The sequence below is a fragment of the Trachurus trachurus genome (genome assembly GCF_905171665.1).
Source record: "Trachurus trachurus genome assembly, chromosome: 24".
Lineage (NCBI taxonomy): Eukaryota > Metazoa > Chordata > Actinopteri > Carangiformes > Carangidae > Trachurus > Trachurus trachurus.
Genome location: NC_139910.1, coordinates 15,738,456 through 15,762,868, shown reverse-complemented (window position 1 = coordinate 15,762,868; position 24,413 = coordinate 15,738,456). Strand labels below are relative to the sequence as shown.

The following is a 24,413-nucleotide window of genomic DNA, read 5'->3' as shown; positions in this document are numbered from 1 at the left end:
TAGGGTCCATTTAGTCAGAAATACACAATGACAGGCTGATGTTCTTTGTTCCTGTCCTTACTGGACTTTACCTAATCAGTAAATCCCATTCATATAAAGCAAAAACATGGTTGCTTTATTTACCTAAAAGATACATTGTCAGGACCAAGGCTCTTTAGATTTAGGTGAAGCTTCTCAATATTTGAACATAAGGTTTGAGATACTTATAGAAATTTTTGTTTTCCTTATACTGACATACTTTAATTAAAATGTAAGCAACTACATGAACTCCATACCAACATTATAATATACTGTATGCAAGTATACGTACACAGGTTGCCATTGATGACCTTGCTGTAGTCCACCTGGCCTCTCATTGCCCGGATCTTCTTGAGCTTCGCTTCCTGGTTCTCCACACGATCCTTTAGCCTCTGCAGCTTCTCGCCCTCTGAAACGGTTTGCTGCTGACGCCGCTCCTGCTGCTTCAGGTAACGCAAACGTTGCTCCTTCAGAGAACAAGACAGAGATGCGGTAAGTTAGGGGGCAAAATGCAAGTTTGATGTCGACTGAATCCAGCAGTGCTGAGTATAAAAGACCGAGAAAAGGAATATGAAAGTCATTATCCTTCTAAATATTTCATGGTATTTTATATATTCAATGCTTTGGTGTTTGAGAGTCGAAAATGAGAGTGCACAAACATAAAACCAGCAAGGTGAGCGAGATCTCTGTGGCAGACCAGCTCTGTAACTGGGCTGAATCTTTCCACTGTATCCACGAAGTGAAACGCTGCACTGTGTCAAGACTGTCTGAACGCTGAGGAAAGGGTCAGATGACTTCATCTCTTCCCAACTGAGAACTGCTCCAGTTAAGGTCCTAAAATAGGAGATGACAGGCCCAGGTTTCTAAATGACTGCAGGGCCTCCAGTGGGCCTACTTTTCAGACGCCACAATAAAGGCAATAAATAGTCTTTCTATCGACGGCGGGTCTACAGTGGGCTTCAGCTTTGCATGACTGATCAACACACCACAAGCACACTGGTCAGACTGCATTAGTGTCCAGTGTGAAACCCACAGAGACTGACAAGACAGACTTGGTTGTGTGTGTGGGGGTTTGTCACCAAACTCAAAGAAGAAATGCGTTTTTTTTTTGTGTGACCACTGTGGTGATGTAATTAGTCAGAGAAAGGTAATATGCTCAGTGTTCAGTGTTGCTGAATGATTGGGACACTGGAGGACACTAATGCGTGTGCACGACGTGTTCCTCTAAATGACTGAAGCATAAATTCTGACAGACCGGACAATCCCTGCCACCGTGACTCATGTGGCGCCTCATCTCATTTGTTACGCAAGTGCCCTGTGTTTCAGGTCGTGATGGGAGAGTATGGTGCAAAAAGAGTCCATTTTCTGTCTCACTGAAAAGGCTCAAGGCGACTTTGTCCTGAACTCACCTGGTCTGTGGAGACATTAAACTCTGTAGTCTGTGTCAGATGATGTGACACAACATCAGATCTACCTGCTCCCTCTGCCTTTCCTGTGTCTGACCCAGCCTGCCCACCCGAAGCTGCTTCCATCAGCTCTCTTAACTGACCGATTACCTATTTCTATGTTTTTCCATATTCCATGTTATAAACTGTTTTCATGTCTGTATACAACATCTACTGCACATCTGTCTGTCCTGGGTGACAGATCCCTCCTCTGTTTCTCCTGTTTTTTTTAAGGGTTTTCTTGGGAGTTTTTCCTCAGTCCATGTGAAGGTCTAATGGCAGAGGATGTTGTAATGATGCTATGTAAAGCCCTTTGAGACAAACTGTTTGTATAGAAGCTACACAAAACAAATTTCCTTGCCTTGCCTTTTTTTAACAAGTCATGGATCGTTTCGGAGATGGCGAGCTGTGATTGGTCTGGCTTTGTATACTCTGCCACCTCTCTCAATTAAATCAGAATATAGATATTTTTAACTCTTGTGTTTTCCTAATCTGATGTTTTTTCCCAATATTAACGATGTCAGTTCAAGCACCTGACAATTACCAAACCACGGCAACATGCTGTTTTGTTAGTAACAAGTGTAGTCTGAATGAAAGACCATTGACATGTTCGGGGGGGGGGGATGATTCATGCTAAGACAGAGGAGTGGAGACAGGATGTTACCTTTGCAACAAGCATCTGCTGCTGGGCTTCGATTTGCTGCTGCTGCCGTGTTGCCATCTCCTGCAGCTCTGACAGTGTGAGCTCCACACGCTGATTCCCCACCTACACACAAACACACACAGACACACACACACACACACAGGGACATAAGATCAGGTCAAGCAAGGTCAAGAAATCACAATCTCTTAAATCGGAGCAGTGTCCAGATACTGACATCGGACTGAGGCAAATGATAAATGAGGATCAGCAGTGAGGCTGCTCTTGTTGGTACTGGGTCATCCATTTTTTTTTTAATGAGGACAAACACAAATTAAAATTTCATGCAAATAAACCCTCCCATATTTAAAGTTGTTTCCATCAAATCAATGCATGACCCTATGGGATGTGATTTAAATACTACTACTGAATAAGGATGCATGTCTCATCCTTCAGCCAAAACAGTTTTAAACCATTTAGCAGCTCTGATCTCGCAGGTAAATAGTCAATCTTATACCTACTCAACTACACATTTGTTATAGGAACACTTTTATGATTAATGTGCAGAACAAACCAGAAAATACATCCAGCATAAAATGTTGCACAAGTGAAAAATGTTGGAAAACAAAAAACAAAACAAGAACAAAGAAACGGGTTCCACAGATGTCTGATTTTGACAGCCAGAGGGTCAAACAGTCAGATTATGCTTCCTCCGCAACATGGCTCCAACTATCATTAAGAATGGGACGTTAATTATGATGAGACTCCGTTAGTGAGAAGGAGAGGCGGCGGCGCTGAGGGCAATGTGTCATTTGGTGTTTGCACACAAGGCGAAGGCTTCGTGTCGCATCGTGAGAGGAGGAGAACACAGAGCTGTTACAGTGAAGCTATCATTATCGCTGGACAAAGGTCGCTGCCTGTGTTGTGCCATTCTTCATCTGGTCTGGCTTTACACTTTGTAAAATCGACAAAATTAGACGTCAGAGTTGCTTGGGTTTGCTGCTGAATAACGGGAACCGGTGCATGTGGGTGGAGGGCAGTTTAAATTATGCTAAACAAAACAGAAAGATGAGAAGCGCAGAAAATCTGGATAACGTACCAAAAAAAACAAACAAGCAAAAATGATTCCATCACAATTTCCACAAAGACAGTTTGATGCAAATTGATCCACAACCTACAAATTCAGTTTAGTGCCACAGAACGGAAAGAAAAACAGAGAGAGGCTGGAATGAGGAAAATGACTTTGCCATAAATCAATTAAGGGATCAATCAACTAAGCCTTCTGCCTCTAATAGTAACAAGGGTTATATACAGTGTAGCAACAAAGAAAGCAACGCATGCAACCTGCAGATAAACACCGTCAGAAAGCTGCGGTAGCTGTAACAGTGAAACTGGTTGGACCAGAAAATGAAAACAAAGATTCACCGGTTCAGATGAAATTCTCCTCTTGAGCCAGAAGTCAAGCGCCCATGTGTTGTTGCCGAGTTCGCAGAAAGAAGCGCGACCAGCTATCATATTCTATTCTGTTTCTCCCCCAATCAAACCGTCATCCTACAGACATCTGAATTTCACAAAAGCAGTTGCTTCAGTCAGCACACTGGCAGACAACTCTTCAATAACACAGCGTAACCGAGGGAGCGGTGAATGCGGTCCTTCAAACTACAAGCGGTACTGAAATGCCGAAGTGCTGCCAGACTTGCCTTTAGCGAGCGCGTTCAAAGAGGGAGGAGAGAGGAGAGGATGAAGGAAATGTCACACTGGCAAATGTGGAGTGGTGGTTTGGGTTTGGCTTTTTTTTTTAAACCGTTAAGAGATTGGTAAGAGACATAGGAATGATGACGACATGAAAATAGATGTTGTATTATTTCAAATGTATGTTAAGTGTATGCCTGGGTCAAAAGCAGGAGACACAAGACTAAACCCAGGTCAAATAAACATGACATGCAAAAGGCAAAAAATATTGTATGCACTTTTCTAACTGGATCAGAGGAGGCAGACATCCGTGAATCACCTCATCTGAATAAAACATGCTTCTTCTCAGGATTTTTCGTTTTGCCTTTAAAAGTCCTGTGAAGTGAGGCAACAATAGCACATCTCATACTTCATCTCATCTCGGAGGACACACAGTGCAGCATCCGCAGCTCACACAGTGTTTCCCTACCTGGCGTTTGTAAAGGCATTTAGACACAAGAATGTCCAGGGTGAGTCAACCCGCACAGAGACGGAGAGAGAGAGAGAACAGGGGGGAAGCCAGTGGCGTGTGTTCACTCTCTCTCACACACACACGCTCAAATGCACTTGGTGACAATTCACCCGAGGGAGAAACAGACACACGCGCCCTCAGACAGTGATGAAGAGGGAGTTGGAGAAACACCCAAATGAGCACATCATAGAGAGAGAGAGAGAGAGAGAGAGAGAAAGTGAGTGAGGGCGGGAGAGCAAAAGAGAGAGTGAAAGAGAAATAAACAAAAAAATAATAAATACATTTTTATTCTATATATACTTTGTGGTTCTTTGTAACTCTGAAGTTTATTGTTTTGTTTCATTGAGTTTTTATGCTTTGGCATCATGACATTCATGCCAATAAAGCAAATTTGAATTTGAATTTGAGAGAGAGAGATGGCCCTCAATGAGGAGGTGCACATAAATGAATACACTAGTTGCATAAATCTGTACATAGCTTATAGATAATGGCGAAAAATCATCATACTATCAAAATAATGCAAGACTTAACATAAACAGTAAACTGAACATTTTCAGCAACTACTCAAATGATCGATTTGTCTCAGTACAGTAACAGTACATACGGTCTCATATCAGGTGGTTAAATAAATGCTGTTTGCTTTTTATTGGCAGATAAAGAAATAAAGGGAATAACTGTTAAGGACCTATTGCTGAATGTAGCAATTATTTGAGTTATTGATTCATGCATTCATTTATGTGCGAAATAACAAAAATGCCAAACAATAACTGTTTATCAAAATTGTTCCCGATTTATATCTTTTTGACTGTCTGATCATCTACGTTTTTGGCAAAGGAAATGAGATGATTCAGCACTGTGCCAACAACACCCTGCCATCATCAATTATGGAGACTTGTGATATATATAAAAAAAAAACAATAAAAAAAAACCCACACACATTAAAAATACATGCGATCATTGTCATGTTCCCTTGAGGCACCTCTGCTCTTTACAAGACAGCGGCCCCCTCAGAGGTTGATCGGCTCTGCTCGGTGGAGAGAAAGCCCTGGGGTTTGGTCAGCAGCCCGTGGAAAAGCCGAAGCAATGATCCTCTTAAAGGCCGTTATATCATCCAGCAGGCTGACTGATATAATCCTCTAAATCAGATATTAGCAAGAAACTCGGTCACAAATGAGCCTCGGCACTTGGGAGGTTGAGATGAGTCGACCCCCTCTTTGAATGAACGGATGGTGACGATGAAATGGATGTTTTTATTTGTCACTGCACGCTGTGATTTTATAGGGTATTACCATGATTAAACTGAGACTGTCGCTTGCAGAACGGATCAATGACTGATATGTAGATCCATAAAGCATATGTATTACCTCCACCCATTCAAGAGTCAAAAGTTCATTCAGGATAATAAAAGGAATGGCTTCTAGCTGCTCTTGCACTACATTCCTATAATCTTTTTTTTTATGAAACAAAAACCCCCTCAGTCTCCCGCTGTGCTGGATTTTACCCTCCACCCTTAAGGTTGAATTAGCTACGGTTTCTTGACCGCAACACTTTCCTATTGTGAAATCTGGGACAGATGGTCAGAGAGAGAAAGGATGCCACGCCAGAGGCTGCTCTTATCAGAGTCATTCACATCTCTCACAGCACATACAACCTAAAGCTAGAGATGAACATGCACAGCTATGATGGGTGCACCTGACACGGAAACACGGACGGCGTCTGGGCACAGCGGGGTCAGTGAGGTTACTCTGGAAAAAACCAGCTTCATAGCAGAATTATTATATGTCCGCACAGACGTCAACAACACATCCGCTTCATAACAGAGGTTGGAGACACTGTGTTCTTCCAGGGAACATCTGGCGTTAGCTTCCCTACAACACGGCAATCTCAGCCCACACAGTCCTTGTTTGTGGTTCCCTGATGGCGGAAGAACAAGCTACCAAACGCTACGAGAGCAGAGGGAGTCCCTCTCTATTTTTAACAATCTCTTGAAGGCTCATCTCTTCCAACAGCCCCTCTACTCCTACCGCCTCTAACACACGATGCCTAACTCTGTTGAACCGATTTAATATTTATTTCCTCCAAAAGTCTGATGCTTGCCTTGACGTCCATCCCTCACTTGACGTCGCTTTACATAACAGCGGCTTCCAAATGCGCAAACGTAATGTAAACATAATGTCATGTGTGTCACTGTTGTGCTGTACAATGAAAAACCAAAAATGCTGGTGCAGAATAAACACACTACACTTGTAGATGTTTACCTAACACAATGACGTCAGGATAGTGACCCTCAGTAATACGTGATTTGAAGCCTGTGATGTCCAAACACTTCAAAAGAGAACCAGCGTCTTCATGTTGGTATAAACTAGAATTTAAAATTGGAGCTTCAAAATATTGCTGATGCTAATATCTAAACACCTCATAGAAACATAATTCGGGAAGCCTAAACAATTTCCTCTGTAAATTTTTTGTCGATTATTATATATTTTCATTGTTTTATTTGTCTCTCTCTCATGTGTAACCTTGTAAAACCTTCATAGAAAAAAAACTAGTACTGCCATTGTGACATGTTGTGTTAGAAACATATATACTGCTTGCATTCCTGTACATCCCTGACCTATCCATGACAGAAGGCACCAGAATACAGTCAGTTGTTGCAAGTACATTTCTATATTAACATCATTTAGATAATGCTAATTAAGTCTCACCCCATTCTCATTGTGCTTCTCTCCAGTGTTTCCACTTCTGCGGCTCGTCTGATCCTGAGACTGCTGACTCCCTGCAAAAAGAAACAGTCACCATCACCAACAGCGGTAGGACAGAGACACACACACACACACACACACACAAGTGTGCACAGTGCAGATTCAGAGACAACAGCCATTGTCAGGAATAGTTTGAAAATTCACTGACATGATTGCCCATGACAGACGGATTTAAGAACTGGGACAAGCACTGCTGACTAAAGCCACCTAACTCAAACTTGACGGAAAGATGGGAATAAATGATTAAAAACGTCACAGGAAAAGACAGAGAACTGGCCACTTCTGCTATATTTCTAACAGTAAAAAAAATCTAAAGAAATGTTCTTTTTCATTCAGGCTCTGAATTTCTATCAAACATGAATCAGATCAGGACCACGTCGCAGCGAGTTTGTCTCCCTGTTGCCAGTTAATTTCCTGTGTAATACTTCTATACATTACATCTGACTTCAATTAAAGCCACAGAAAACTAATGTGGCTGAGTGAGCGTCTGGTCTTGTGCAGAGCTGGAGTCGGTGATTTGATTGATTTTTAGCTTGGCTGCGTTTTACACCTGGTCTTTCATGTGGCTATGCTCCATCCAAACACAAACGCAAAAAGATTTGTGTTAAGATAGTGTGGGTGTGGGTGGGTGTGTGGAAATGGGGCAGTGGTTATTTTCCAGTGACATGCCCCATCAAGCATCAATTGAACTTCACTTTATCATCTTCGACAGCCTTTTAAACTCATAAGGACACCACTGCTTATGGGATATCCAGACTGTTAGAACTTGGTTCAAAGAAAAAAAAAAGACCACACAGGGTTTGATTTGATTTAAAATGCAAGCAAGAATGCAACCACACCTAAATCCAACAGACTAAAGCCTTGTTCAGATTGCAGCCCAAATCCGATTTTTTTTTTGCAAATCTGATCAGACTGACTGACAGTCCACATTACATATTGCAAGTGATCAGATCCGATTTGCGTGTGTGCATATTGCGTGTGTCTTATCCATATTGATTTCTATGATAACAGGCTACGGCCAGAAAAAAAACAAACAAAACGGAAAACCGTGAACTGTGTTTGTTTCCGTCCAAAATCATGTTGAGCTGTGGCACAAATAGTCTGCTAACTGCAAGGAAGCGACAGTGGAACGTGTCGTCTAGTGCAGGCAGACCAGCGATGCAATGTGGTGCTCACATTTCTGGATGCGAGAGCAGACGTTCCACACGATTTGTCGGTTTTTGCTTGTGAGTAACACAGAAGCTGCTTCGAAATTCTATTTACCTACGTATGTGGTTTGAATCGGATCTCATGTGGTTTTTGGCTGTTCGGACTATCAAAAAATCTAACTAGATACAATCTGGATATGCTAAAATCCAATTTGGAGTGGCGGTGTGAACAAAGACTTTGAGAAACCATAGTGAGAAAGAGAAACACTGGCGGACACCGGCGCCATGGCTGGGCAACCAGCCAGAACAGGTGTCAGGAATTCCCTGACTACGCTCGACTCCACCCTCCACCCTCCACCCTCCACGCTCCCTCAGGCAGGGACCACACAGCTAGCAGAGGAGAGCCAGGGCGTCGTGTACGCACCTTGATCGCTGCCCTCAGTTGGCGAATCTTCATGCCGGAGGAAGAACTTGACCTCTTGTTTCCGAGGCCCCCATTTCTGCAGGTGCTCGTACATCATGTGCTCGAAGGGGATCGCTCGCTCTGCAGAGGCAGTGGAAGGAAAAAGAGGAAATGGGACTGATTAGTTACTGGCCAGGAGGTCAAGTGGAGATTCTGTGTGTTAAATTTTAAAAGCACAGGATGGAAGAATAAAACTTTTACTAGGGTGAAGCAATGCGGTAAAACAAGTTCCCTGTTCTCTGCCATCTCAAACACCTCCCTTTTTTACTCCCATTAGTTTGTGATGCTAAAACCTCAACACAGCGGTAAAGGGGAAGTGTGTGTGGTTGACAATTACTTTAATTGAAAAGTTGATTAAACTTTTTTGATGAACTTATGAGAATTAAATCAAGCTGTAAAATCTCCAGGAGGACTTTCTTTTCTGAGACTGATGGATAACTATGCATGCTTATTTCTTTCTTTTTTTTTAACCCCATTTCAAGAGAGACAGTCTGCTGTAGGCACAGTGAGACTGAGAGACAAAGAGATGGAAACAAAGACCGGCGGGTTTTAGGAGGTTTCGGGGGATGACGGCTGCATTGTCAGGCACCAGCCGAACATGATTGCATAACGTGGTTTAATAAAGCTCTTGGCTGGGATGTTGTTTTCAACAGAGGAGTGGCCCCTCAGCAAAAAAACGCTGATAACACCGGGCGTGTCAGCGCTACGACGATGATGGGACCAAATCGTTTGGACCGAGTGGAATCCGTTGTGACAGTGTTGTAGACACAACCCTTTTCTGACCGACAAATTTAAACTGAAAGTGAATAATTGCTCGACTCTGGTAACAGCTGTTGGGAATGGGAATATTTTATTATTTCTGTTAAAACATGCTTTTCTTTTCTTTAAAGGTAGTAAAACTTATTCATGACTTGTCCAGGATTTTCCTCCTCCCAGGTAGTCGCGCTTCGCCCTTTTCGACACCTGAACTTTCTATAATAGAGTGCTTGTTTTACATTAATGAGTAAAGGTAAAGGCTAAATTAAACTCGTGTACATCCAAGTGAAGTGTCAAACTCAGTGATAATGGACTTTCAGATTACTTCACCTTCACGCATCACTTGTAACACCCTCTGTTCTTTCTCTGTAACATGGCAGGGCACTGAACACTGCTCCCACAAGAGGAGAGGAAGAAGCAGAAGAAAGCAGCACAGCTTGATCCAGTTCTTACCGTTGCCTCTCCAGACCTCAGCCAGGTGGCAGCCGCTCTCCCCTGGCTCTTTGCAGAACTCGACAACATCGCGACACGTCGTCTCAGGGGTGATGGGCACCTCAGTCACAGCCTGTTCCCCATCGCTGAGGTACACCGTCAATATCATCTGAAGGAGGAATAAAAAGATGATCAACGACGATGCCATACAATTAGAGCATGAAGGATTAAGATTACAGTAACTAAAATAATGAGGATATGAAAACATAGTGGCAGATATTACCAGCAGAGGTTGAGTTGTGTATAAACAATATAGATATATGGGATGTAGAGTGTTGTTTAAACTCTTGTAAAAAGCCCATCAATCCAACACCACATCTTGCTGTCCCCTTGGCCCTTGTCGGTGCGCCGCTAGTGGACTCGTGCCTGTGCCTGCCACATTTCTGTTGACTATGACTCAGGCCTGCCATAGCTTAACATACAAAGTGAGGCAAGACATAGCAATGCAAGCCCTTACACGCTTCTGTTTGTACTCATCCAACAGTAAAAGCAGCGACCACACAGTCCCCTCTAAGTTCTCCACAAATCACCTTCAAGTCTTGTTGACTTTGTTGAAACATGGAGGGAACTGCAAATCTATTCTCAGTCTAGTGAACTTCATCCTACACAGCGAGTCAAGTGTTACTTTGTACCTCCTGCAGCTATCAGACTGTACATCACTACCGGTCCAAACATCATCAGCCAACTACTATTGTGACACGGCAATTGGGCTGTAAAATGTATATGACCTTTGGACCTATCCCTCTTGTTCTGTTTGTGTCTTCAGCTTGAATATAGGCGCTGAAATTACCAACTGATTAATGAACCTTATCACTGACAGAAAATCAACAAAGAGATGGGGAAATTACAACATGATATGAATAACCTGGCCATTATAACATGGACCACTAGTTGCTGGGCAACACAGTAGCCTATTAAACTGGTTTGTGCCAATAATCACAAATCTCTGCATCAGTGACATTTGGCCACAGAAATGTCATTAACTAGACAAAAGTTGAGAGTTCATTTAAGTAGTTTGGCACATGTGGGGAATTATAACACTTTAGCTGCAGGTTAGCACATTTGGCTGCAACACTTGTCACTTTAGTTGATTGGACTGTCAAAGTTGCAGACATTTGTAATAAGCGGTTAATCACGAGGACTGAAGCTGCTCAAATGCAAGAAAAATATTTCTGTGACATTATTGGAAACTAAGTGCTTTTTGACTGATGTTCAGTAAAAGTAAACAAAGTCACGCAGCACCAGAATTTGAAACCTATCTTTAAATGAAGATGCTTAATTTGGCATATTAAAGACATCACAATATGAATAAATAAAAAGTAACATGGTGTGTGTCCATCATCTGTATTTCTGGACATGTTTTACACATACTGTATATCCAATACCCTTAAAATGAGGAAAGCTGGAGCAAGGCAAAAATTTAATCTGGACTGATAACAACACTGATTCAGTATTAAGTACATTCAAAAACATGATTATCCATTGAATCTAGGTCTTAAATGTAAACTATTTTTTACAATTTGACAATTGTCTTTTTTTTTCTTGTGTTATTTGGTTTGGTTTTCATAAAAAGTAAAACTCTTCTGCATTCAATGATACAGCACATGCATGACATGTTTTTTCCCTCTACAGTGGCAGATTTTCATTGTTTTCTATGGCACAGAGCACTCCAGGTGGTTGAGGTGTGTCTTCCTGTTTTATGTGACAGATTCACCACACTGTAGTGTGCCACTAAGAAAAAAAGGACTGAGAGGGCAAAAAAAGGACAAAATATCAATAACAAAGCCAAAGAGTTTTGAAGGGATGCTCAAATTTGTGCAAGTTGAATGTGAGTTCATCCATTTGTCAGTAAACAGAGTAGAAAGGGTGAGCTGGATTCCCTGTGTTTTAGTAGCTCGCTTTTAACCTGCTCAACTTTTTCACATTTCTTGTAAGTGCTTCCCTGGCTGAACAACATGCCATAACAGGGAGGGGTCTGAGCCAAAAGAACTTCAATGTAATTATCTAAGCAACTGAGACTTAAATTAAGCATTACTTACACTTCCAAATTACTTCCCTTTTCTAGACCAACAGCTACACCACTTTGTTTACATGTGGCCCACTGCACAAAGCAATATGCTACAGTGTCAACCCAAATATGTGGGGGGAAAAAGCAATAAAGAAAAACACTGCAAAGGGGCAATAATTAAACTACTAATATCTGTTTACAGAGTCTGTAGAATGACTCAGTGTTTTCAGGGGTCATTCGTTTCTCAGGGACACAGTGATACTGTCAGATTGATTTACTTTGCTTATGAAAAGCAAATATTGAATGTTTAACTTTTTCAGCGAGCATAATTTAGCAGGCACTTCAATGCTATCTGAACTGTACATGTGGCCTCAGGGCGCATGCGTAGTGCTACAATGATTGACAGTGGAGAACACTGTCATATATAATATCGCTATAGTCGCAGTGACATGTATAGATTATTAGTCTGGGACTTCCTCCGAGACAAAGTGACTCATCCTTTGTAATGATTCAACTGTGTGATTCATGGACATTTTCTGCAGCAGCATCACTGGAACAGTCAGTGTGATCATTTGTGCTTGGGAGCCCTGTGCAACTTCAGCTCAGCTGATAATGATCCTAAAAGCTCATGTTTTAGCCAATTCTGCAAACTGACGGAGATGAGATGGTACTGGAGCCGAGGCGGAGGCACGGCTAACATTGTGTTCCTAGGCAGTGCACAGGCTTTCCATCCCAACACACATCCATCCATCCATCCATCCAACTAAACAACTATGAGTCTTCACCTACATGTGACAGATGATAGTGATAGATGTCATCTTTGAGACCTGATCTGCCAGAGCATTATTGACAAAAACAGTGAATATGCTGGATGTTAGTCATACTTGATAGGTAATTACTTTGCTAATCCCCATGGGATATTGGGAGGCTAGCAGCTGCATAATGAGATAAGACATAATGCAAAGATAAAGAAAATAGAGAACACAAAACATCCCAACCCCAATTGTTCTGGAGGAAATTGTGGCTGATATGAAATGACTGTAGGAGGCATACAATGAATTCTTACATGATACAATTGTTCCATGTATGAAATAACATACACAAAAAGATCATGTAAAAAATAATAACAATAAAACTGGACTCCTGTAAACATTTTTTCTACTTCTACCACACACTCTTTACCAAGTGTCCTTGAAAACAAACTGTCAATCAGCACAAACTATCAACCAATCAGACACGATGATGGGCTTGATTGAAAATGGCCCCTGAGAGCAAGTAGAGAACACTACTTAGCATCAACATAAACAACCAAATCATGTGACAAATAATATATTCAAAGAGTGACAGTGCAAAAAAAAATAAGAAACTCCAGTGTCCAAGCTGGCTGACCACTGGAGAAATACGAACCGCCCTGACTAAGTTGCGTCTGCCCATGCTCTTGACTCTCTTGACCGCCCTCCGTTTCCGTCTGATCTCCTTCTTTGGCGGCCGGTGGTGCTCCTTCGCCCAGATGGGGTTCTCTTTCGAGAGGCTAACAAGGCCACGCAACACTATAGTCACAAACCTCTTCATCATAGCACTGCCGCTCTCACGGGCATGAGACTTCACTATTACGCCATTCCCAGGCAGACCTCTGAAGCCGACAGCGGTGCGTGCATTAGAAAAGTGCTGCAGAGGAGACTTGGGAGGAAAATACACTTGCTGTATGTGTTATTCGGAGAGGGAGGGAGGGAGGGAGGGAGGAGGGAAGGAGGGAGGGGAAGGAGAGAGAGAGGGAGGGAGGGAAGAGAGAGAGCTGGGGAGAAAAAACAGCAAGACAGAGAGAGCGAGAGAGAGTGAGAGAGAGAAAGCGAGGGGGGGAATCACAGAGTGGTGGGTGTGGGTGCCAGTAAGTCCTTCTCTCGGACTAGTGTCCCTAGGTTTTGCTGGTGGCTGCAACACCAACGACTCCCCGTTAATGAGAGTAGTTTGGCGACAGCTATGACTGGCAGGCAGGCAGGCAGGCAAGGCCACCGTCATCTGTACGCTGTATGTCGGCCGTACATGACGGGAAACATATAGCGCCTCTGTTGCCCGATGCATAATGCTACAGTGGGCATCGTCTGGAGATGGGGGCATTTATCATTTAACTTCTGAGAGGGAGAGGGATGCTTGGCTGGCCCGATCTCTAGGAGGATAACTCAAACAGTCATTTCTTCTCACCATCCCTGTCATTCATTTACTCGCAAAAAGGCAGCCGGGATGATGGAGACAGATCTGGTGGAGGAGCGTTTCCTGAGAACACAAACCTATAAACTCACAACTTGCTTTTCACAGATGTTAAAAAATAAACCAGGACGAATGTAACCCCTGAACGTATCTGCTCACATTAAATAAATCAAGTAAAATCTTTTCAACCAAAATGCATGAAACAGGAACTATCACACTTGGATCCAGTATTAGGCATGACTTTGCTTAATCATCTTGGTCAAAAATAACTCAAATCGTACATAAATCCGTGCGCTGCCTGGGACATGAGCAGGTTGCTCTCAACATCCTTGACTAACAGAGAGTGCTGTGTAATCTAGACAGTTCATGCAGCCTAAATATGCCAAACACTGCCCATCTGGCTAAAAATGGCACTGAACCATATGGAGGAGAGATGAGGTCATGACATGAAAAATGACGGTGAAACAAACTGTCCCCTTCAACCAGCCAGGCTCCAAAAGCTGAATTAGAAGTGCTGCTGCTTTACTGCACAAGCACAAACTAGTTATATACATATAAAACTAAGCACAATGTTGACACTTCAGAAAGACTGACCACGACAACACAACTTTAACCACAGCAGCTTAGCTATTGAATTGAATTGAATGGGTAATAACATATCAATCCTTGTTTGGATAATTACCATTAGGAAGCATTACAGTATCACAATGTCCTATCCCATTATCTATTTAAGTATAATTTCAATGATAATGGTTTATGAAAATCATCAATGTTGACTCTGATGCTGTATGTGCTGGTTATGCACATATTTAACGTATCATTTAAATGTATTATATATGCTGCTTTATTAATACATTACACACACATTTATAAATAGTATATATATATCAGGTAGCTGATAAGAGGGAGTACGGTATTAAGCTGTTAAAAAAGCTTGTCCCTTTCTTGAAAGCTGACTAATGTGCATTAAAGGAAGGCATTAATGAAGTCTAATTAATAATGAATGCTTATTTTACCAATTGAAAAAAACAGATGGGAGTTGTTAAATAAATCAATAACTGACTCTTCATTCATATGTTCATAGTGACTTTGGGGGGAAAAGGCTTTAATAGTAATAGTGACATTCATTAAATTTATGACATTTTACTTTTTAATAACCAGTGCTTTAAGGCATCACTGTGAAGGCTTAGCTGATGACATTTTAAACCAGCTTACCTCCAAAAACGAGAAAGCGACAATAAGATGCAATGTTTACTTTTCCTGTAAGTCACGCTCTGCCCAGCTCCACTGTGTGAGATTAATGCCACTTGACAATCTACTCAGCTCAAAAGTTCCCCTTAACAACAGAGCATTTGTCGACGCAGCCACACAGACCTAGATCTGCCAAGGTCTCATTGGCTGCTGGAGTCACGCGAGAACCAAGCGCGAGGCTGCCTCTCTGCTCGACTGGCTCTTTGACTCTGATAGCCTGTTGGTGCCACAGGGCACAAACGTGCACCAAGGCTACCATCACACTCAATCCTGCCAGCCTGATGGCAACAGCAAATATCAAGCGCTTTGTACTCCTGGTAACTAATATGACTCTCTGAAGTTGAGCTTGTGAATCTGTTTTAATGATTAGAAACAAAAATGACACTGTGGTGACTATATTTTTAAGAAATCATCTGTAAAACACAAGTCACAAAGACTGAATCACCTCCTTTTAGAATGACACCAAACTGAACCCATAGTAAACTTATCCTGCATCTCAGTTCATGTTTCTTTCCCTCAAGGCCAAAAAGGCTACTGTCACTTTTCCCACAGTCTATGGCTGCATTCTTTGCACTAATCTTAACAAAAGAGGTCCCAACAAAGCACTGCTCCGATAGAGTTGCCATTCAGGTGTCCTATCTGCTTTGCTACACATTGTGTCTTGAACAGTAACAACAGGTAAGGGAATTAAAATAGCTCTGTGATTGTACCTACTACTTTATAAATAGCAATCGTTTCATTTCAGCCTCATTCAACACAAATTCATCTTTATTATAAAGGGGTTAGGGTGACGTTATCCTGCTGTCTATATATGGTATTGTAATACATTTGTTCTGCATTTTATATATCTGCAAGCAAAATGTCCAATTTTGTGAGGACTACACATGTTATTCCCTATGCTAAAAGCACATGGATGACAGATAGGCCGTAATACCTCATACCTCAGTCATCAAATTGTGACAAGCACAGTTTGTATTTCCACTTCCTCATAACTTCAGTCACTATAATTCATTCATCAGTGTGAAATATTTAAGTCCTGCAGCTATAGACTCTTATCAAAGAGATATAGATAGACTCATGGTGGATAAAGTTGAGCTAACAGGAACTGATCTCACTCATTGGTTAGTGAAGCGGCAAGTGGAAAAGTAAATGGACAGGCATCAGTCTTGCTTGAACCTGCAACTAGAAAACACTGCATGGTTTGTTATTAAATCATTTTCATGCAGAGGAGCCACACGTCTATCATACTGACAGAGGAATCCCAAACACGTAGCTACCACATAATAAATGGTAGGTGTGCCCTTACCAAAGACCATGCTCTCCCTCCCTGCTGCTCCTCTGAAGAGCATGACACCTGACAGTTTTCTTCCACCTTGCACACACAGATTTGATTATGTATTATGTATAAAAGTGGGCAGGTCAATCAATAACCGTGAAGGCAGTGATTTAAAAATGATAAACCTTTTTTTTTTATATATATATATATATATTCTAGGAGAGCATGAGTTGTTGTGCACTCACCGGCATCATATTGGCAGCTCTGGCAGGTCAAAACTACGGGTGCATCGGCAAGGTGTCTCACTGGTTCACCCGCTTATCCTCGACGGCCCCAGCGCAGAGGCGAGACCCACCTCGCTTAGTTTCCAGCTTCTAGTTACTCCAGTGACAACCAACTGGGCCGCAGTCCTCTCTGTGAACCACAACAGTGCATTTCTGTTGAGTACTATAAAAACTGAACATACTAATAATGTATTTGCCTTGTCAAAGTAGCGTCTATAATGCCATCGATTAAAAAAAACAAACAACAACCGCTGGTTTAAATGGTCCAGGCGTGGCTCCGTGCAGCTGCTGCTACAAACAAGCTGACGGTTAGCCCGTCTCTGTTAGCTCGCAAGAAGAAGAAAAAAAATAGCACGACATGCAACGCCTTGCTGTTATCATGTAATAGCATGCTGACTATACTCACCAATGTCAGAGACGACTCATTGTTTCAGCCAGTAAATCTTTCTACGTCGCTGTTAAAAGGCACGAAGCTAACCGGACCAGCTGTCAGCCAGCCAGCCAGCCAGCCAACCAGCCAGCTAGCGTTATCTCCAGTGAAGTATTAGCTGTGTTAGCTGGTTTCAGAGGCGGCTGCTACAGGACGGTATGCAGGGCGATCTCTCCGCTCCCCCGTCGGTCCTTCAGCTCGCACTGGCTGCACATCGGCGCAGGCTATCTATCGACGGGGTGCGCTTCAAGCAAACGGGAATTGATAAATATCCACGAAGGTCGGTTAACTCGTTTTTTCTTCTTATATTTTTTGTTTTTTTAACGAACGCAGTAAATCACCGTGAGCAGCAAGGCTAGCGATGAAAATACAAATAGCTGGGATCCAGTTGTTGACGGCAGGGAGGGGCGGGGCCACAACACGGCGTCCGCGGCGACGCTGCTGACGCCGCGACGTCAAAAACCTAACGTCACCGGCCAGATCAGCGCCGCGTGCCAGGCAGGATACTCCTGGATTACGCTATTACAGCTTTCTCCCATAATACATCCATGTTTCTCCCACACACACTTCTTCATCCCAAGTGAGAGATAAATTAGATTTAAAGTACAATTGCCGGTGCGTTGGAGTTCATCACTGAATCCATGATTGGAAACAGATAAGCACATTTGAGCTTTGGGTTTGAGTTTGGGAACATGGTTATTATGAGATGATGTAATTTGCTATGAATCCTGCATGACAGCGTCTAGACTCTTCACACGAGCTATTAATAACAGATGTCTTTTTTTTACACTCTTTTTTTCATCGTTTCAACAAGTTCATGATGACACATCGCTTGGTGAAGCTTTTTTCTTTTCAGTTTCTCAACATTGACAAACATGTTTGCAAGGTAATATCAAACATTAAATAATGTAAATTTATATTTATTCATTTACTTACTTACTTATTACTACATGGAGCTCATTAAATTAAGAATAACATTCAAACAAAATGTAGGCCTTAAAAATTTGTGAAGAAAGTTTGCAGATGTTATAAAGGTTTTTTGCTCAGACATATGGAACTTTTGTGTTTTTCTTCAACATGCACATCATATCTGAAGAAGGAAAAAAAACAGCCACTCCATGTGTTCAGTACACTCACCACCTGTGTGATATTATGATCTTAATGGTGTAGCAACAATAGCAAATGTGAGGATGTGCATGGGACTCCCTCAGGCCAGGAGGTATAACCACCAAAGACTGTGGCAAATAGAGTAGATTTAAGGCCTGCTAGCAATATGTTTTTGATGTTTTCTATTTTATGACTAAAGACATAAAAGTTGAAAGTTACCTTGTGAGGCCCCTGTGGTGCACATGGGCCCTATCTTGCCCCTTCTGCAAACAAAAACGACTAACAAATTACACTAGTGACCTCAAGTGGCAAATAGTGAGAACTAATGTTATGAAAAGTGTGACATGGTAAAGCATCTTGAGTGGCAGTGAATAGTTATATTATTGGTGACAACGGAATATACATCAAATTGTTAACAAGTATATTCATGATTTGTTGATCTGACTGTTGACAGGAGTTTGGATTAGTCAATACAATGGAGGAAGTTAGGGTTAGACAGTGTTAATCAGACATTTGCTGGCAGAGGAACAAAATACACATTAGGATCTATTAACCATTTATTTGGCATTCTCAAGATCTATTATCAAGATTACATATATATTATTTTAATATAAAAAAAAAGTTGTAACTGTTATTGTGTTACGTTATGAACAAAGTTCATATAGACATAAAAATCATATCTGTGTGTGCACAGGTTTGTACATGCAGAAACAGAAACTTCAGATGTGATTTATAAATTATATCCAACTGTACATAGATATCAATCATCAGTGTTCAAATCAGCCTTCAAGCTTTGTATTTAAATACAGAATAAATATTCTAAAAGATGTTACTTTCCTGTCATTGATGTTGTAGTTACACAAAATAACATTTCAAAGACAGGTTGCATATTAAAAAACATTATTCCTTCGACCCAACTGAAATAACAAGCACCATGGAGAAATACAGTAAATCATTTCAACTGATTCATACAACAATGTCAACTCAGGTGGATAACTGATGTTAAATTGCACTTGCCCATGGGTGCGAGTGTGAGTGTGCGAGGTTGTTTGTCTCTATCTGTCAAAGTGTCAATACTGCGATAGCATGGCGACATGTCACCCTATGTCAGCTGAGATAGGCTGCAGCCGAGACTCCATGACCCTGCACAGGATAAGTGGCAGTATAGATAATTCATGGACGGATGGACAGAAACAGAATCACAAGAAATGATCTGACATCAAGCAGGATTGTTGCACCTTTGGATACTTTGAGACTTTTCATTTGACCTTCCCACGAGTCCTCAGCTGAGAAAGCACTTTCTCTACCTACAACAAAGCAGAAAGGGAGCTTACACAGCATTCACAACATTGTGGTTCATTATTACAAGTTATTTCGAATCACATTTATACAGAACAACAATAACAGACCAACAAGGCACAACAAGGAACAGATCATGGCTCATCAGAGCTTGGGGTGCACTGCCACAATTAAACACCAAAAGAAAGAAACAAAGTAACTATTAAGTAATAATAATATGGAGTATAACAAAAAGGTACATAAAGAAAAAACTTAAATTAGAATTTGTGATTTACCACATAAACAGAAAGATGTTTATAATTATATTTTGATTTGATTAGTGAAACTGCTAATGTCACTAAATAATGTCACATTTTTACCTGAAATAATTACTCAGTTATTTTAAGCTGCTACAAAACATGAATAATTGTTCAGATAAGACTCACTGTGATGAACCAGTGACTCTGTGGCCCGTAGCGAAGCTGGGACTTCATGTTCATCTTACTGGCTGGAGCCAGAGCGTGGAGGTGGAGGTGGGGAACAGAGGAGAATGGAGGCACATGAAACCCCATGCTGCAGAGATGTAACAAAGAATTTTTTTTTTCTTGTAAAAAGCAGTAAATAACAAATTAGACCATTGCTGAAATTACTACCAATATTCAAACTAAGTTATTAAAAACTGAATAATTGGGGAAAAAATCAATAAAATATGTGAAGCAAAGTAATTCATTTAAAAGGTATGGGTCACTGTGGTGATCTCAGCACTGGGGATTGATTTACCGGACATCATCATTGATTTTATTCTTCTCCAGTACACTCCTTCCCATTTTTTCCATGCGTTCCACTATCAACAAAAGAAAAATGGATATGGCTCATTCATTTAGCTGAAATGACTCATTACTCAGCAGCTCAGTCTTGCAGATTGTCTATCAGTAAGGACTTTAAAAATCAATGGAGGAAATACAGTCTCAGAACTTAAGGAAATGATGATCCTATCATTTAGATACAATGAGTAGCTTTTTGGAGCCATTATCACTAAGATAAAGGTAGGCTACCATGGGTGCAAGCACAAAAATCTGGAGGGTCTCTGATTGTTCTTCATTTAACATCAAAACTCCCAAGCCAGTTTCTAGTTTTGACAGTGCTGACTTAACTGTCTTGGTATTTGCCAATGAGGTGACATCTCACAGTTTACTGTAACCAATGAATCCCTGTCGACCCAGCCTCCATTGATAAACCAATAGTAGCCTACTCCTACTCGCTCACCCAGTGGGACGTCGCCCCCCTGCAGACTTTTACAGTTGTCTATGTGCTTCCTGGAGATGATGAGGTAGTGATGAGTGGCTCCGGGCTTCACGTCGCGAAAACAAACCAGCTCGTCGTCCTGTTTAGAGACAGAGGAGGAGGAAGGTCGGGAAATTCCTGCTGCGGTAGGTAGTTTTATTAGTGAGTGGGACGGAGTAGGCTACTTACACTCAGCAGGATCTCAGTGTCAGTCTGGCTGTTTGCTATTTGGCAGAAAGGGCAGTCCTCGCTCCCAGAGGCGTCCTGAGACTCCATCACTGCCCTTACAATCGGATTGTAAACCCGATACTCAGAAGTTGTGTTGTTCACACACAACAGACAGTAACACATGGGCGTGACTGTGGAGCAGGAGACAGGACAACCAGCAGGAAACAGAGCTAATCGAGTCGATCTGCTGCTGCATTCACGGAAACCTGGTTAATTCCAGTTTCAAAAGGCTGTCAACAGGCTGTTGAAATGTAGAAGTAGCCTAGGATGGATTCCCCCCCCCCCACTGTTTCTCTATGTCATCTCGTTATATTGTGGTAGCCTATTTATAACAATGACAATAAAGAATAAAAGTGAAGTATAGTAGTACTGACTGAAAAAGTAGATTTGCACATAAAATGCCAATGATGTGCAAATACAGTTCCACACACTTACACAAATTTTCTTGTAACACCCAATAGTGATAAAACTCTTAACCTCTAAATATAGGTACTCCAAGATCTGCATGGTAAGAACAACATAAAGTGACATGATAAGGGCCTTGAGATGATTATTACTCACCCTCAAATCTCTTTGTCTTGGAGGAGTGATGTACCAATACTTATTATAATTTCTTTATTGTTTTAGTTTATTTTTATGCATGCATTGTACATATTCTAACATGTGTTAAAAAATATATAATACATGGGTAAAGAGGCAAAGAGTAAAAAAATATATACATTTTAAGTTAATAACATTAACAATTTTAAAATTCAGCAATCCCACCATCACATATTGATAATCATGATCATCAATGGTCAGCACTCTTCATGTAGCGTGTAGTCATTTCTCTGCAGTGACATTTAAAAAAAATAATAAAAGTCTCTCCTTCATTGTGTCCTTTGCACACTCAATTTCCTGATTTCCTGTCTTTCATTATCACTGTTTCCATTTCAGCAACTCATCTGATTATAAACCAAAGTCCAGTTTGGCAACAGCTGGCTCACAGAAACCACAGTCAGTCAGATTTTGAAATCACTCGTCTTGTAGAGCATTATGTTTTACTGTCCCTTTTAACTTATTCCGTAGACGTTCCTCCTGCAACAGAAAACACATGTATTTAAGATCAAAGGAAGATGCACACAGTCATTTCATCATCTATGTATTTGGAAAATTTGACCCCAAGCACTCACAGAGATAAAACTCTCAGTCCCTGGGAGGAATTTATAAAGCATGTAGTCTGAGATTTGGCTGCTGGGGGCGATCACGTGGAGGTGGAGGTGGTCTACGGAAATGTAGGGAGGTTTGTGAAACCCCAGCCTGTGGAGGAAAACACAATAATATTTAAACTATAATCAGCAGCACACTGACCGGCTGAACTTTTATTTTGTCATTTTCTCTGCCTACCTTATATCGGTCATATCAGTGACTCCTTGTTCGTGTAGTACAGCTCTCCCCATTTTTACCATCCTTTCAACTGTTGGATACATGACTTGTTATTTAAATGTGAAGATGTGGTTGGACAGAAATACAACCTGTACTGATGGGCAGCGTGACTTCTGCCACCTGTGTATTAGTTGTAATGTTGGTAAGAGTAGCTATGAATAGCAGTGTTATTATGTAGCAAAAATCTGTAATATGAGCAGCAGCAAATTATAATAATTATTCATCATTTAGTAAGTTCAGTAAAGATCAGTTTTCCCCACTGACCGAGGCCGGTGTGTTCCCTTTCCAAAGAGTAGCAGCTGTGTATGTGCCGTATGGGTACAACCAGGTAGTGGTGAGGAGCAGCGGGGTCAATGTCAGTGAAACACACCAGCTCTTTATTCTGTGGGCAGAACACACACATTTACCAACAGGTCACTGAATGCACAGCTGTGTTTGGTGGTTTAAGTGGGACTACCCAGAATTTACTTCCTCTAACATAAAGGGAACTAAAAAAAAAGTTTTTTGTGTTGTGTTTTGAGTTGTGTTTTGACTTAGGAATAGTTAAGTCAAAATGCGGCTTCAACTTTTATGATATTATGAGTTTGAAATAATCATGGTTAATTTTGTAGACACATGCCATCGAAATGTTGATCCCTACAATAAACACTTGAAGAGTTTTAACAGTGTGCAACTCTACCTCACTATTGTGTTCTCAGTAATTTTGTAGACATTACCTGCATATCACATTAAAATTTCAGTACATCAACGGTATATTGTACTTTTAATGTACTGACAAATAAACTTGAACTGGATTTATTTTCAGAAATTTGTAACATTACAACATTTGTAATAAACACTTACCCTAACCATAACCTTGTAATAAATGCAAAATATAAAAAACATTGTTGCCAACAAAGCCTAGGTATACCAAACATCACACAACACAATTTAATAAACACCTGAACTGCTTTTTCATCTTTTCTTTTTTTTATTTGAATGCGTCAATATTTTTTTGTAGTTGTTTGTTTCTATTTTATATAGGCTATTAGAAGTCAAGTCACGGTCAAGTGTCAGATACTGAAACTTTTAAGTTGAAATGAGAGCCTGAGGTGTAGCTATGTAACGTTAGGTGTACCTGTACCACTTTAACGCTTGTTTAAAAGGATCCTTACCTTTTTGACAACTTTCGCTTCTTTGTCTCGGTCGTTGGCTATCAGACAGAAAACACAGTCTTCAACTATTTCTTCACTGACGTCTGGATTGCATATGGCCATGTTTCCCATAGTTTGTTTCCCATAGTAAGTAACACGACGGGTTTCTGTCTCACTTTTACATACTTCACCGGCCGCTTGTTTATTTCCTGCCACCCACCCACCGGTCACAATCATGATAGAGCCACAACCCCATGGAAACACGCCCACTTCCGCATTGGTGGGCGAATGGGAGCTGTTCTGACAGGAGCCACGAGGAGCTACGTGCTTTCGTAGTTTCCCGGTAGATTACCCCACCCCCACACCCACTTTTTTTTAGTGTTTGTAAATGCTCTAAATACCAAATAAAGTGGGTAAAACAGGATTTATGTCTTTCACATTTGTCATAAAAAAATCGTATGGTCTGAGCAGGTTTAACAAACTCTTGAAGTCCTGGGATGGGAAGATACATATATACTGTATATATTCCCACTGAGTAACAGAATTGTAAATGCATGTGAAAAATAAAATCTAG

The 24,413-nt window shown here is 41.2% G+C and overlaps 2 protein-coding genes across 2 annotated transcripts in view; both read right to left on the bottom strand.

The window, feature by feature from the left end:
• ppp1r13bb (protein phosphatase 1, regulatory subunit 13Bb) overlaps nucleotides 1-17,776 on the bottom strand; it is a 28,426-nt gene extending 10,650 nt beyond the window's left edge. The window contains exons 1-7 of the mRNA XM_084001236.1: nucleotides 17,361-17,776; nucleotides 16,916-17,084; nucleotides 9,889-10,036; nucleotides 8,641-8,760; nucleotides 7,012-7,082; nucleotides 2,128-2,229; nucleotides 311-485 (exon numbers count right to left, since the gene is read on the bottom strand). Coding sequence (XP_083857362.1) covers nucleotides 311-485; nucleotides 2,128-2,229; nucleotides 7,012-7,082; nucleotides 8,641-8,760; nucleotides 9,889-10,036; nucleotides 16,916-16,924 — 625 coding nt within the window. The 5' untranslated portion in view covers nucleotides 16,925-17,084; nucleotides 17,361-17,776. The remainder of the gene's footprint in view (nucleotides 1-310; nucleotides 486-2,127; nucleotides 2,230-7,011; nucleotides 7,083-8,640; nucleotides 8,761-9,888; nucleotides 10,037-16,915; nucleotides 17,085-17,360) is intronic.
• Nucleotides 17,777-19,188: 1,412 nt separating this feature from the next.
• Nucleotides 19,189-24,060, bottom strand: LOC311007177 (adenosine 5'-monophosphoramidase HINT3-like). Its single transcript, XM_084000265.1, has 10 exons — nucleotides 23,861-24,060; nucleotides 22,971-23,088; nucleotides 22,668-22,737; nucleotides 22,454-22,580; nucleotides 22,352-22,358; nucleotides 21,243-21,412; nucleotides 21,036-21,153; nucleotides 20,550-20,613; nucleotides 20,216-20,342; nucleotides 19,189-19,798 (listed from the first exon to the last, which is right to left on the bottom strand). Exons 1-10 carry the CDS (start codon nucleotides 23,969-23,971, stop codon nucleotides 19,751-19,753), a joined length of 960 nt encoding a protein of 319 aa, XP_083856391.1. The 5' UTR covers nucleotides 23,972-24,060; the 3' UTR covers nucleotides 19,189-19,750.
• Nucleotides 24,061-24,413: the final 353 nt, after the last annotated feature.